At 44.4% G+C, this 13,701-nt stretch overlaps 1 protein-coding gene across 2 annotated transcripts in view; it reads right to left on the bottom strand.

The window, feature by feature from the left end:
- LOC310935752 (RNA-binding motif, single-stranded-interacting protein 3) overlaps nt 1-12,894 on the bottom strand; it is a gene marked incomplete at both ends in the record, with an annotated part of 208,341 nt that extends 195,447 nt beyond the window's left edge. For both annotated transcript variants that reach the window (XM_083899692.1, XM_083899693.1), the window contains one exon: nt 12,820-12,894. In XM_083899692.1, the coding sequence (XP_083755818.1) occupies nt 12,820-12,894 (75 nt within the window). The remainder of the gene's footprint in view (nt 1-12,819) is intronic.
- Between the last annotated feature and the right edge of the window lie 807 nt (nt 12,895-13,701).

Raw genomic sequence — 13,701 nt, 5'->3', positions numbered from 1 at the left:
CAGTTGACAACCGCCAATGAAAACAACAAACCACGCCAGCACAATAATGCGTGTCCATTTTACCATAATATGAGGGAGAACATGAGATGCGTGAGAGCCAGAGGTGACTGTAGTGTCGTGTGGGGGTGGGAGGCTCGTGTGTGTGCCAAGGAGAGAAAGTGTGCTTGTGTGTGTGTGTGTGTGTTAGTCAGAAGACTGATTGAATGCAGGTGTCCATGTAGCATGCTTGTGTGACAACAGAACAGGAGCCGGGATCTAAAGAACACATGTTTAGGGTCATAGTGAGACCAGTGCTTTGAGTCGACAGCATTGTTTGGGTTTGGGTGGGTATTTCAAAGAGCTACTCGGGATAAAAGAAAAGTCTCTGAAGCTTACAGTTGCTATACGTTTTTTCCATTTTAAGGCTCCAGCCTCCCACAGCCATCAACGTTGAGAGATTGCACATTGTATTGTTTTTCACACCAGACAACAGGCTAAATATGAGTTGCACCATTTCCAAACCCTCAAAAACAAGTGGTGGTTAAGTTGAAAAAAAGTTTCAGCATTTGCTTTTGATTTATTAAACCTTGTTTCTTTTACTGCAATGAAACCTTTTCAAATATGCCTCTCTGGTGACAGTAACAGTGAGAAGTGCTGTAGTTGAATAAAAACCCAGTTTTATGTTGGTACAATTGTATTTACTGAAGGAAATGCTGAGATGTGAAAACACTGCAGCAACACTACACAGAAGTCAGACGTGGCAAGAAACACAGGATGATCAGCCGTGTTTTCAACTGATCCACATAATAAGACTTTGGTCTTCTAAGAGCTTAGTAAGAATAAGTAAGTAATTATTTCAGGACCTGAATGGCCATTGAGAAGAGTGTTATTATCCTAAAGGGCACATAAAAGGCCTCATCTGATTCCACATATGACGCAGCCTCTTTTGCATTTCTCAGTGATACCAGGTTTTAATCTGTCAGTAGTGGAGGGACGAGACTGGCAAACAGGGACCGAGCAGTCAGTCAGGGTGACCTCATGTGTTTGGCACAGGGAATGCCTATCAGGTTTCCCTCTGTGCAGATTCCAACTTGCTCACCCCACACCAGCCCCAGGACCCAGCCCCCCCTGAGGCATGAGTATGTATGAGTGTGTGTTTGAGCGGTGGAGAAGATGTTTGTGTCTGAGTGTGTGTCATGGAGAGGTAGAGATAAATTATTTGAGATAAATTATTCAGATCAACTATGGTTGAGAGCAGGAGCGAGAATGAGAGACCGTAGGAGGGGAAGCAGTGTGTCAGTCGCCCAAGTGAACTCGCTGAACTCAAGAAAAGGCTCCCACCCTTCCTTACATAACCCCCCCCCCCCCACACACACACACACACACACACACTCCCTTTTCCTCCTTGATAAACGTCCTGCTCTGTGATGCTTCCTCTCAGGCTGTTATGTATGCACATGATAATATGGGTCAGTCTGTCTGCTGGGGTTTTAGAGTGTGTGAACCTTCGTTCACATGCTCCAGCTGTGTATGGGAAGTTCCATGCCCAATGAACAAACAGAGCTTTGATAATATCTACCAGCTCCACACAAAAAGATAAGGAAAATCATTTTAAGGTTAAACTTCTTTTGGATTACTCGACTACTGCAACTTAAAGAAGTTTAGGCTGTAGGTTACTGGGTCTCAGTGGTGTTTTTTACAGCAGCCAAAATTAGTATTAAAAACATAACACAAGCAAGTCAATTTTTGTCACTGGAAATAGTCGTTTATACTAGGATGAGTCAAAATCCAGTATCATATTGTTCAAATCTCTTGATTAGATATTGGAAAAATGTAAACAATCCAAAAACTTCCTCCAAGCAAAATGTCCGGCATGAATTTTGCATAGTATATTTTGAGACAAAAGAAGAAAAAGCCAAAAAAGATTAGTGCAGTATTGTTGAGAGGAGATGCATCATTTTGAAAATAATAATCCAATTGGAATTTAATCCAAACACAACTGCCTATCAGAACTCAACCTTTGTGTTGTGTGATTACAGTACTGTAACCTCACCTGACCTGTGAAACACGACTGGCAACTATTGCTATGGTAACAATACAGCACATACTGCCAGCAATTGTCCTAGTAAAGCCTCAACAGGCTTAGAAGCTTCCCATTTCGCAAATCACTGAGGCAATTGCCATGCAGTCACACCAGCAGAGAGGTGCACGATGCAAAACACACACACAGAGACACACAGGGGTTAAACAGATGCGACATGCTAGTTAATGCTGCCACACATCAGTCATGAACATCCCCCACAACCCTCCAATGGGAAATGATGGAGCGGGGTGGAGGGGGGGGGCAGCCTGCTGTAGCTCCGTCTGCTTGTTGAAGCACCATCTACAACTAAATAGATCAGCCGATCAGCAAACCCTCTACAGGAAGTCTCCGTAACTGGGTCACAGAATTCCTGAACATTTCTGAGTGCACGTGAGTGTCAACAGTTGTCTAAACGATTACATTGGGTCTGTGGCGGGAAACACTGTCTCGCTATTTCCAGAGTGTTTATCCAACGTTCACAGGGAGGGTAATGTCAGCATAGTGATTAATTGCAAGCCCAAAGTGCTGAGGACACAGAATCAGCTGTGAATGGCGCCAACTGCAACTCCTACAAGGGTTTATTGCTTTATCGGCTGAATCCTAATGTGACCCTTTCTCCCCTCACTCTGATAGTTCCAGTGGTTGAGGAGCATCCGAAAATAATCGGCTCCATGTTGCTGCTGTGGTTAATTGCCCGACATAGTCTTTTTCTCTGTTTGAGGGAAGTTGCATTTCCCATCTGATATACTGAAAAAAACAAGGATATGAAATAATCCAAGTTCAGCATGTCTTCACACGGCTTGATACAGATCTCTGTGGGTTGGTATAAAGTTCCCTATACAGCACGATTCGCCCCAATATGTTGAAAGAAAGCTAACATATGGCGGTTACACAAGCATGCAGCTGTTGTTTTGGGGGGCTAGAAATAAATAATGGATACAAGTCGTCCACAGTGTAGTGAGGACAGCTAATGAGGGAGAGAAAGCAGACAGGGAATTAGTAACTAACAGTTTTTCAAAGCCTTTTTCCTTATAAGTTCATTAAGAGCCCAAGGACAAAACATACAGAAAGATGAAAACATCAGTACTCAATGCTCAAGTACTCAAATGCAAACATTTGCATTTATTCAAAACTTGTGCTTGTAATGTTTTGCATATTTTAAAAAACAGGCAAAAAGTATGATTTGTCTTAATGTAAAAGCATTGATTCCTGCACGTATTTCCACTCTCTTACACACACTCTCTGTGCTGCTGTTTCTTTCATGAAATGTGGGTGACCTTAATAATTTAGGGGAAAAGGAGACAGAGAGAGTAGGCAGCATTAGCCTGACTGTGGAGAGTACAGGGAGAAACTAATGTTCTGCATCAAACTCTCCAATAGGTTTGTCATTTTTCAGGCATTCATCTGCTCGAAAGTGAATCCTTAGCCTCTCGGTGTGTGCACAGGGGATGCCCTAAAGGCAACATGATTAACTATTGAAAGGGGAAAGAACCAGCATCTTGTATGGAAACCACATATCATAATGACACTTTTTTAATTCTGTTGCCACTGGCTGTTTATGTGCTACTAATTACTGGTGAAGAATAATCATCTCTCCTTCAGTTGGACTCCATCACGCCGAGGGCTTTCTCCGCTTCTTTTTTTTCCCCCCCATTTATTCTGGTTTTGTGACTCTGTACCAGTTTGGCTTGCTCTCTGCATCAGTGTCCTTGCAATCTAATTTATGCCGCCTACCTTTTTCCATACACTGACTAATGTGTGCATGTTGGTGCCTCATCTAAGCGCATGGAGCAGTGGAAAGGTCTGCCAAAGAAACCATTCAGGCAAAGTCTAAGCGGGTGGCTTGAGTCATTTAACTCAAATAAAGCCGGGAGAAAGGCCTGTTTGCTATTGGTAATCCACCACTTGCTCGACAAGGCTTCACAAGGTTCATCTGCTGTGCTAAATTGGTGCACGTATTCTTATTTGTATAGGAGCTCATTGTGACTGGGTTAGAGGGGAATTTGACAGGACTGGAAGCTATTCAAGCACTCATGCCTATTTGCTTATCCTCATTCATGGCAGAATTGGCTTTTTACGGAGCTATTTTTCAAGTTATGTGTGACACGCTATTTTCATTGAGCCTGCCACTACTAATGCAGCAGTGTAGACTTACTGTAGCAAGTATCAGTATGTGTTTTAAGAGGAGGGGTGACCAGGGCCTTTGACTGTAATCACAGTGGTAAGGTTACAACTACCATTTGCATGTCTGTGGCTGGTGTCTCCTCCGGTTTCCACTTCTGAATATGTAGGTGAAGACACTAGGTCATCGGTTTGTGCAGCCACAATGGAAATTATATGCAAATTCTGTCAAATATGACGTACACGGCCAAGGGACTCCTTAGTCAGACTATACATCACCCGTTAAATAAAATACCTATCTTTCCATCTTCCTCTGTTTCTCTATGCAGGCGACTTTCGCCAGATTCTTATTCTGAAAATTAAATACAAAATATTTGGCCTAAACTTGTAATTTTGATGATAAAGCAGAGTGTAATGGGGATAGAAAAACAACACCATATGGGTTTGTATTGGTCCTTATAAGCCTTGGTTTCACTATATTATTATCTTGGCTACTGATGCATTGTTTGCATAAACATGGAGACTTGGCTTTATCCTGCTGTTTCATTCTGAAGTATTTACATTGTGCATGCGACCTGGGGGCCTATTATGGCACAATACCAACTCTCAGGAAAAGCATCTGTGTCCTGATCAGCACAAACTACCAGGGTTCTCACACCTTGGTTGACATCAAATTCAAGGACTTTTCAAGGTCCAAATTGATCAAATTCAAGGACCAAATGTGCTGACACGGCTTCAAATGGAAGGGCAACTCTTAAGAGCTGCTTCACCCATGGCATCCACTTTTATTGATTTGCAGCACGCTCTGTATCTGCAAGTAATTGTCCTTGGTATCTTGGTATTTTCTTTGATGAGACAGAGATCTTTGAATTTGCACTTCCCAGGCATCACACATTTGCTCTCTCTTGCTTAACGCTGCTCGCTCATTGTTCTGGAACCACCACTGAGATATTTTGGACTTGGACTCAATCCCATTTCACCTGTTGCCTCTAAACAGAGGTTCATGAATTTATTCCAGGATGAGCTGAGTCCTCTGCAACTGATGACACCATCCTAGTCAGCATGTTCTGTACTATCCACAACACAAATTGTTTGCAGCTTTTCTAGTATTCCAGGGTGTTCAAGGCGCTTTCTGACATGTCTCCACTTTGCTGCAGGCAAGCATATAATAATGTGTATCGTCCATGATAGCAATATAATAACAGCTGACATCATATTTTTTTCCCACTTTTTTGACAGCGGCACGTTGAATCTCTAGCAAAAACACGTCATGTCTGCTTACATTAGGATGTGTCACATTTTTGAAGGGATAACCAATTTCATAATGGTGGATCTTAACCTTGTGGCTCAGTTCCAAGCGGTAGGGGTAAGAATTAGAAATGGAATTGGACCTAGAACTACATGCTAATCAGATGCATAAACCAGAGGAGAATGACAAGTCTCTTTCCTCTGGAGAGTGCCCTCAGGATCAGCATGGGGAAATTGTCTTTACAACCCTTCACAAGGACAAGGGTTTCACTTGGTTGAGATATTAAGCTCAGAACACCACTCATGATAATAAAAAGGCATTTAGGCCTGATTAGGTGTGAACACATAAAGCAGGCTTCGGTCTCCACCAGATGGCCTCAATGAGGAAGGTGAAAAGGCAATCCTGCTGCAGCAGGAGTCATGCGGGACCTTCTGGTGTGCCACTGCTCAAAGTGTACGCAGCAGCCACTCGTTAAAAATGCAGGAGCAATTACCTCAGCTGAGTCTGAGTTAGTGAATGCAAGTCAAGCTGCCATCTTCTCCACCTCCTCCTCCCACCCCTCCATTGCTGCTGCTGCTGCTATACCAGCAACCTGAGCATGCTTCACGTGGCCTGGCATGCCAAAGGTAGGCCAGCAGACACTGACAGCTTCAGTTACACGTGGAAAACAATAGCCCTGCCTGTCTCTCTGTCTGAGGTGCAATTTCTTGCCCCCTCCCTTGCACTTTGCCACCACCTAACATGCACCTTTATATCCATCACCACCAGCGTGTCCCTCTATCTTGGCCCACTTAACTTTCATAATATATTCAATTGTACACCTAATACAGGTAATGTTTGCCCTGTGAGGAGTGGTGCTGTTCTCAGGCAAATGTATTGAACCACACAGTGAGGATTTGGTTTCATTCAGATGTAATATTTAGTATCTATTTAAAAGCAACAGAAGTTTCAACAAAGTTTGTAATCCTTTTATCTATTTTTCAACAAAGCTGATAATCCCTGACTAAACATATTCAGTCACGTAAACAGCCTTCAGTGGAAGATACCAACTAAAATGTTGCCAAAACAGATTCTATGCAAAGTTTGCATATGCACTCCTTTTTTTATAAAAAAAAATTATCCATATTCACAGAGCGAGTGAAATCGTAAAAGGTCTGTTGGCCTTTTACTATATCCCATATGTTCTTCTGCATTATAATGAAGACCGTAAGCATTTAAAGGGACTACACAGGAAATGTATTACCAGCCGCTCATGTCGCCTTGGACAGATGGCAGGACATCGCGGCCAGCAGACAGCAGGGGCTCGTGGAAATCGAGCAAGATGCATGCAAGAGCAATGGAGGATGGAATAATTACAAAAGATAATTCAAATGGCAGGTGATCTTGGCAAACCTAAGAGGGAAAATGATTTTAGAAATAGTGATAGGGAATACATAAGCATTCACAAATGGAAAGGGATAACTTAGGGATAATAAGACAGAGAGTGTAAACACCACACTGAGAGAAACCAAAGAGTGAAACAGCGGGCCAGAGCATGCAGCACCAAGTAGATATGTTACACAAAGAAATGCAAGTAAAAACAAGAAAGTGGCAGAAAAAAGAAAGAAAAAACAAGCGTATTTGTAGAGTCCTGCCGTGCTGGTGGATTTTTGAAGGGTACATCATGTGTCTCCTTTCATCTGGCTCTAAATCTGTCTTTCTCAGTCTTGCTTTATGTTTTCTCTGCATGTCTATTTCTCTTTGTAGGAATACTTTATAAAAAAAAAAATCAGTTTCATTTGAGTTCCGCAGACGGAAGATCACTAAACCCTTGGACCCTGAGTACACGTATGGTCCCACGGTGGGTTTTTGGGGTCTGTGTTCTTCTCTTCACAGCAGTACCTTTAAGAGCTGGTGGGGATTCAGTGTTTTAACCCATGTTTTCCCATTACTCCACCTCCCCATATGCCCTTTTTTCACCACAGAGGTAAGACTCCCTCTCTCCCACAGCACAGGCTAGAGTCGCGGGTTATCTCCAGATGGTCGGGGACAGGAGAGTTCGGAGACGAGATTCCCTGGGGCAAGAACTCCACCACCAAGCACATAATTTCATCCTGTAGGCATTTATCTGCGATGCCGTTTTTCACAGCGACCTCCAGTGAGTGAGCAGGTACTTTGTTCAGTGTCTTGCCCAAGGACACGTTTTCATATGACACAAGCCCATTGGGGAGGAGGGGCAAAATGTGACCTGGTTCTGAGACCTTCACTCTTGAGCACTAGACCAAACACACACACATACAGCACCGACTCCATGTTGCACAAACATCCTTGTGCACAATCTGTGCTTGTTAACAGCGTCACGCAACATAAGCTTACAGGTATCATTTATAAAAAAAACCTTGGACGATGCCAACACGGGCTACAGTCACTCTACTACAGCCTCCGTCAAGATGAGATGTTAAACTCAGAATAAGAAGTGATCTGCATCTGCTTCACATAATTTCTGCTCGCCCATACTTCACATACCGCAGTTTTCAAACAGAAAAACTTGAAAAAGCATCATGGATGGAATTTCAAAATCAGTGTGTGGATGCAACCACAGACTCTCCTCTTCTCCTCACATCCTTAGAAACAAACAGTTCTTCGGCACATTTTCCTTCTCCTCTGTTCATCTCTCCTTTGCTCTTTTATCAAAAATGGATGTCGAGAGGGCACTCTGGTAAAGCCGCTGTAATGAGATGTGGACAGCAGCGTGTGGAGGGCCAGGTCTGAGCACTCTGCTCTTGTGGCTTATAAAAGGCTGCAGGAAACCGTAATGCACATGCAACCTTCAAGTCTAGGTGTTCAGACAGGGCTGTGCTGTCAGTTGATAGATGACAAAGGTTAAGAGTACCCCCTACTGTAGTCTCAGTGTGTGTGAGTGCATGTTTGTGCATGTGCACATTGCAGTCTATTTCAAACAAATTGTCTGCCTCACTGACTGACAGTCATGGGGGATTGTTCAGTTGCATGAAGCTATACGCAGAGGCAGGTAAGAACAAAACCTATTAGCTGATTAATGATCAAAAAAAGCCTCCGGATCCCACGAGAACAAGCAAAGCATGGGAGAGAGAGAAAAAAGAAAGCAAGCTGGAGCTCTTGCTAAAAAGTCTGTCAATCTGAGCTAGCTAAGAGAGAGAGAGAGAGAGAGAGAGCACATGATGGGTTATGATTTACAGCAAAGCAGGGACAGCGTTTTGTTTTGGGCAGTGAGTCGTGAAGCGCGTATCAAGAATTACAAGTGGGGAAATGAATTCTGCTACCCTTGTCTTAGTGCTAATGAGAGCCTATCTTCGCAGACTCAAAACAGGGCTGTGGTTTATTAAATGTAATAGAAGCAGAGTATTTTTTTCAGAACCTAAAAGCCCCTTGATAAACTCTTCAAAGCATTTCCTCATCAGTGGAGACAGAGGAGACCGAGCTGCTAGTTGAGTTTTACACAACTGATAACTGATATAATGAAAAGACGCTGCAAATGGGTCCTTTTGCTCTGCCTTTGATTTAGCTTGCCCTCTCCATATCTATGTATATCTGTCTCTCCCTTGCTGCCTCTATTTCTCTTCCTCGTCTATCAAAGCATTAAAGGAGGATTTAGATGGCTCTGTTGTTATTTCTGTAACACAATGGATCACCCCTTGTAATGTAACCAAACCCTTTTCCTTGCTTTTAACGGGCCCCTCCCTCACTATAACATCCAACGCTCTGTCTTTCTCTTTCTTTCTCGCTCTCTCTTGCCTGCATACACATCTTTTCCTCCATTTGTAAAGAATTAAGTGGACTATAAATGGTGCCTACGGCAGGGTCAGATAAAGGTGCAGATCCTCTCAAAGGGCTCTATTGACTGCTGTTTATTTAAGGCCAGGGGCATTAGCCGCCACTAAATCTACCTCAACCTGTCCCCCTCAGCTTATTGGGTTCTGTATGTACTGGCATAAATGTAACACAGACCACGGCCACAGTGCAGGAGCTTCACTTGCACATTTTGCACTGTTCCCATTGGGAAGAGCACACATGTAAAAGCAGTATGGGTGTGTTTGAGTGCAACAATGAAAGTTAACTAAATATTACAGCAGTAATTTGAGAGTTCCTTTTGAGAGTTCTGTGTGCAATAATGAAACTGAGAACTGAAAATGCCTATCATTGAGGGAAAATTAGATACGACGAACACTTAGACTAACAGGCACTTAGCACACACATAAATGCAACACTATCATAAAATAACAATAATTGATCTGTGTGCTGTAAATGTTCTCATGGGTGAAGGGAGGGGCCGAGCTGGGGCCGGACTTACATTTTTGCATTTATGCTGCACATCTATTACCTATCATTAAAGCCGAATGCACAGCAAGCTGCCAACGGCACTAAACCATGGAAAGACGGCGCCTGAGCAAAGGCTGAGTTTCAGATTTTCAAATGTATCTATGGACTGATCAGCTGGGGCATGGACAATAATGGGGTCTTTGATAGATCCTCTCATCACATGTAGCATCCGGCTAGCTCCCCCACAGCTCAAGTAAAAGCCACACAGACAAATACATGCTCACACAACACACACAAATCCTCTTTCAGCAATCAATAATTCAGCTAAAGAGAAGCACAAGCTACGCCCCACTGCACTGATCAATAGAAAGCCAAATGTTATTGTTTTATCTCATTCTCTGACTTTAGTATTCTAATCTGGGCTGACGAGCACATGCTGGACAGAGAACTCCATTAAATCAGAGTAAAATGAGCACATACATCGAGGATAGAGGAACCCCAAACTCAGGCGGCGCCTCACATCATTCTGCAGGCCATTATGACAATGTTAAGCGGCTCTCTTTACAATAAAGTCCCCAGTAATAACCAAGCACAGATGCTCTATAAATTCTCTATGCATAGAATCACAAATATGTGTCATAAAATGGAGGCGAGAGAGGGAAAACAGCGATACTTTGGTATGAGTTACGCCCCACTCCCACTCCCCAATGCTACAAGATATTTACACACACACACACACACACACACACACACACACACACACACACACACACATCTCTCGGGAGAATGAGGCTATATGCCGAGAATGCAGTGAGGAAGATGAACAAAAATACCTGTGTGATTCGAGACTGACGGCTAAATCTCAGCTGAGGAATGTGTGCAAAGGGGGGTGGGGGGTTGGGGTTGGTGGTGTGTGTGAGTATGTGTGAGTGCAGATTAAGTCAAAGGGACTGCCATGTGATTTTGTCCACTGAGGAGTGAACCTGCCAGCCAAGGCCCTTCTCCCCTCTCTGTAATCGAGCTATCAATGATCATTAATGAGGGTGTGAGATAGCTCTCCACAGCCCTTCCGGCCACATCGCCTAACACTGTGGCCACTCTCCACGCCTCCCTTTCTCTCACTGACCCTGTCTGTAGCTCCATCATATCAACCTACAAGGCCACAGGCTACGCTAACTAACTATGACAAGGTAAATGAATGTCCAGTGCCGTTTTTTTTTTTTTATAAATGGACATGTATGCTCTCTGTGCCCCCGTGCCCCTACAATGGGTCGCGTTTGCATGACACGAGACCCTTTCGAGCCTGCTCAAGGATATATTAATCGCTGATGGTGGCAAGATTGGATCTGCATTGACCTTGGGAGTGAACTGCAGTATCGGCAAAGGATGCAGAGGGGCCCTGTTGCAGCAGAGTAGGCAGGCAGAAAGCGAGGAGTGGAGGAAAAGGGGGAAAGAAAAGTGGAAGGGAGGGAGGGAGGGAGAGGAATGGAGGGGCATACCCTAATTGAGAGGGCCCCAAGATGAGTAACTCTGAGATATGGGAAGGCGGAGGGAGAGAGAGGGGGATGATGGAAGGAGTAGAGAAGGGGGGGGGGGGGTGAGAGAGACCATATGGCAGCAGCACAAATGTATTAAACTATAAATCAGGGCGAGGTTGTGGATGGCGAGGTGGAGCTGCGGGAAGGTCTTCCTTGCTGGGGTTGCAGTAGTTCACAGTGCAGCTCCACATGAGGATGAGGAGCATCGTAACATCTGCGGTATTTTGCTGTATCACTTACACTGATACGTTGATTAGTTAAACATTTCATTAATTCACTGAAGTTTTTCATTCTTGGCCAATGTCCACCGCTTCCTTTTCTGTTTTAGTGACTCTCATGCATATCTCATAAAGTAAATGTATTCGTTTCCCCAGTGATTCAGACTTAAATAAAGAATATGAATAAAATATAACCTTGCGTTTAAAAAGTTTTGATCGGCCCATTTAAAAATAGCCTTTTTCTAACAGATGAAAGGAACAAACGTGTGTTTACAGTAATAAGATCACACTGAATATCAGTTTAGCCGCTGCCTGCTTGACCATTGTATACCTGCAACTGCACACCCGTTGCATCATGCTCAGAAGCTTGTGCTGTGCATAGCCCCATCACAATAATGGAGAGAAATTTGTGTAATCCTCAAAAGGCTGCAGTTTTAATCCTTTGATGATGTCTGGGTGGTGTGTCCAGCCAGTGACCTGGCAGACAACTGAGCCCAGGCCTGAGCCTCCATCCCAGAGGCACTGATGCATATTACAGCTAGAGCAAACATGGGCAACGCTCCGCCTGCCTGCTCTGTCAGTAACACACGCACTGACATCACAACAGCAATCAGAGTTCTTACCCGTTTTCTTTTTTTTTCTTTTGTATTCCTCCCTTTGTATAAGCACAGCGATAAGCCATTTGTGGTGTTTGGGGAATTATCAACTTCATGGATAAATCTTTTATTTGCCTCTTTTGAAAAGTGGCACCAAAGCATTTAAACAATGGCCTCAATTCAGCTTGCCAAATACTTCATGAGCAAATTAAATCTGGGTCTTATTTCTGTCATCTGTTTAACGTTCGACAGCACAAACAGAGCTGTCAAACATGACAGTTATTTAAACAAAAGCGTCTAAATCTACACTACGGCTTTATTTCACAGATTACACTCCATGCCACTGCAGTGTGTCATTTCAAGAGCTCATCGGTTTAGCCCGTAAAGGATGGAGGTTAACGTACTGGACAGCTCCCAGTTATGGTCCAGTGGGCTGGACTAACAGTAGTTCATTGACCCTCAACCTTGATCCCTGATTGTTCACTCCCACACACACACACACACACACAATGACAAAGACATCTCAACTGCTACAAGGTACCTGCCATCTGTAACCATCACAGCCAAGGCCAGCTTTCCATCAATTCTCATCTCTACTCAGGGATGAGAGGTGGATAAATGGAGAGAGAGAGAGGACCAGGGGGAGGGTGTGGTGGTGAGATAAGGGTGGGTGGGTGGCAGGGAAGGAGAGAGGGAAGCAGTGTAGGAGTAGATGAGAAGGCTTGAGAAAGGCAAGAAGATCAGAGGAGCAGCGTACCTTGGTCTGGAGATAGTGGGGGTAGTAGTAGGTGTACTGAGGGTACATTGGCTGCTGCTCCAATCGCTTGCCCATGTAGCTGGAATCCTTAGCACTGAGGCAGGGAATGGTGACACGGGGGTGGGAGCTGCCAAGTAGCTACCAACGGGATAGAGGGGGAAGGTTGTGCAAGTCTTGTCTTCACTGTCCGCAACCACTGTGTCTTTGGCCAGTCCTCCAGGGAGAAGGCAGGGTCTTCGTGAGGGCAACAGCAGCTGGAAGAAGGTTCTCCTCTGCTGTAGAAGCTCCTGAAGAACAGTCCAGAGCTTTAGTGTTTGGCCGGATGCTCACTCAGTCTCTCTCACTGCTGGCTCAATTGAAATATTTCCCACAAGTGCAAAAACCGAGAGCGGCGTCCCCGGCAGCAGCTGGTGTTGGATAGTAACGTGTGATGAGGGTGAGGTAGAGGAACAAGAGGAAAGAAACGTGTAGCGGTGCAGGTGGCAGTGGCTCCGGCAGTCCTGCAAATGTTGGAGAATATGAGAGGAAGAGGAGGAGGAGAGGAGGAAAGGGATGGCAAGGAAAAACGGGAGAGATTCACTTCTCTATTGAAGCTGTTTCACTCCAGTCTTTTGCCTGAGCTTTCATCTGCTTCTCTCTCAAGCACACTGTAAATCTGACTCTATCTCACTGCACCTCTCTTTCTCTCTCTCTCTCTTTTTTCCCTCTCTTACACACACACACACACACAAGCACACACACGCGCTCTCGCTCGCTCTCCTCTGTAGTCTGATCCGACAGGGGCTGCGTGCTGTCCTGTTTGACAGAGGGGGAGATATCCTCAGCACCGGTTGCCGACAGATGCACTTTGTGTACAGAGCAGAATCGCAACGCGAGAGCAGG

This window comes from Microchirus variegatus (genome assembly GCF_963457635.1).
Source record: "Microchirus variegatus genome assembly, chromosome: 13".
NCBI lineage: Eukaryota > Metazoa > Chordata > Actinopteri > Pleuronectiformes > Soleidae > Microchirus > Microchirus variegatus.
The sequence above is the reverse complement of the archived record's forward strand: the minus strand, read 5'-3'. Positions and strand labels throughout refer to the sequence as shown.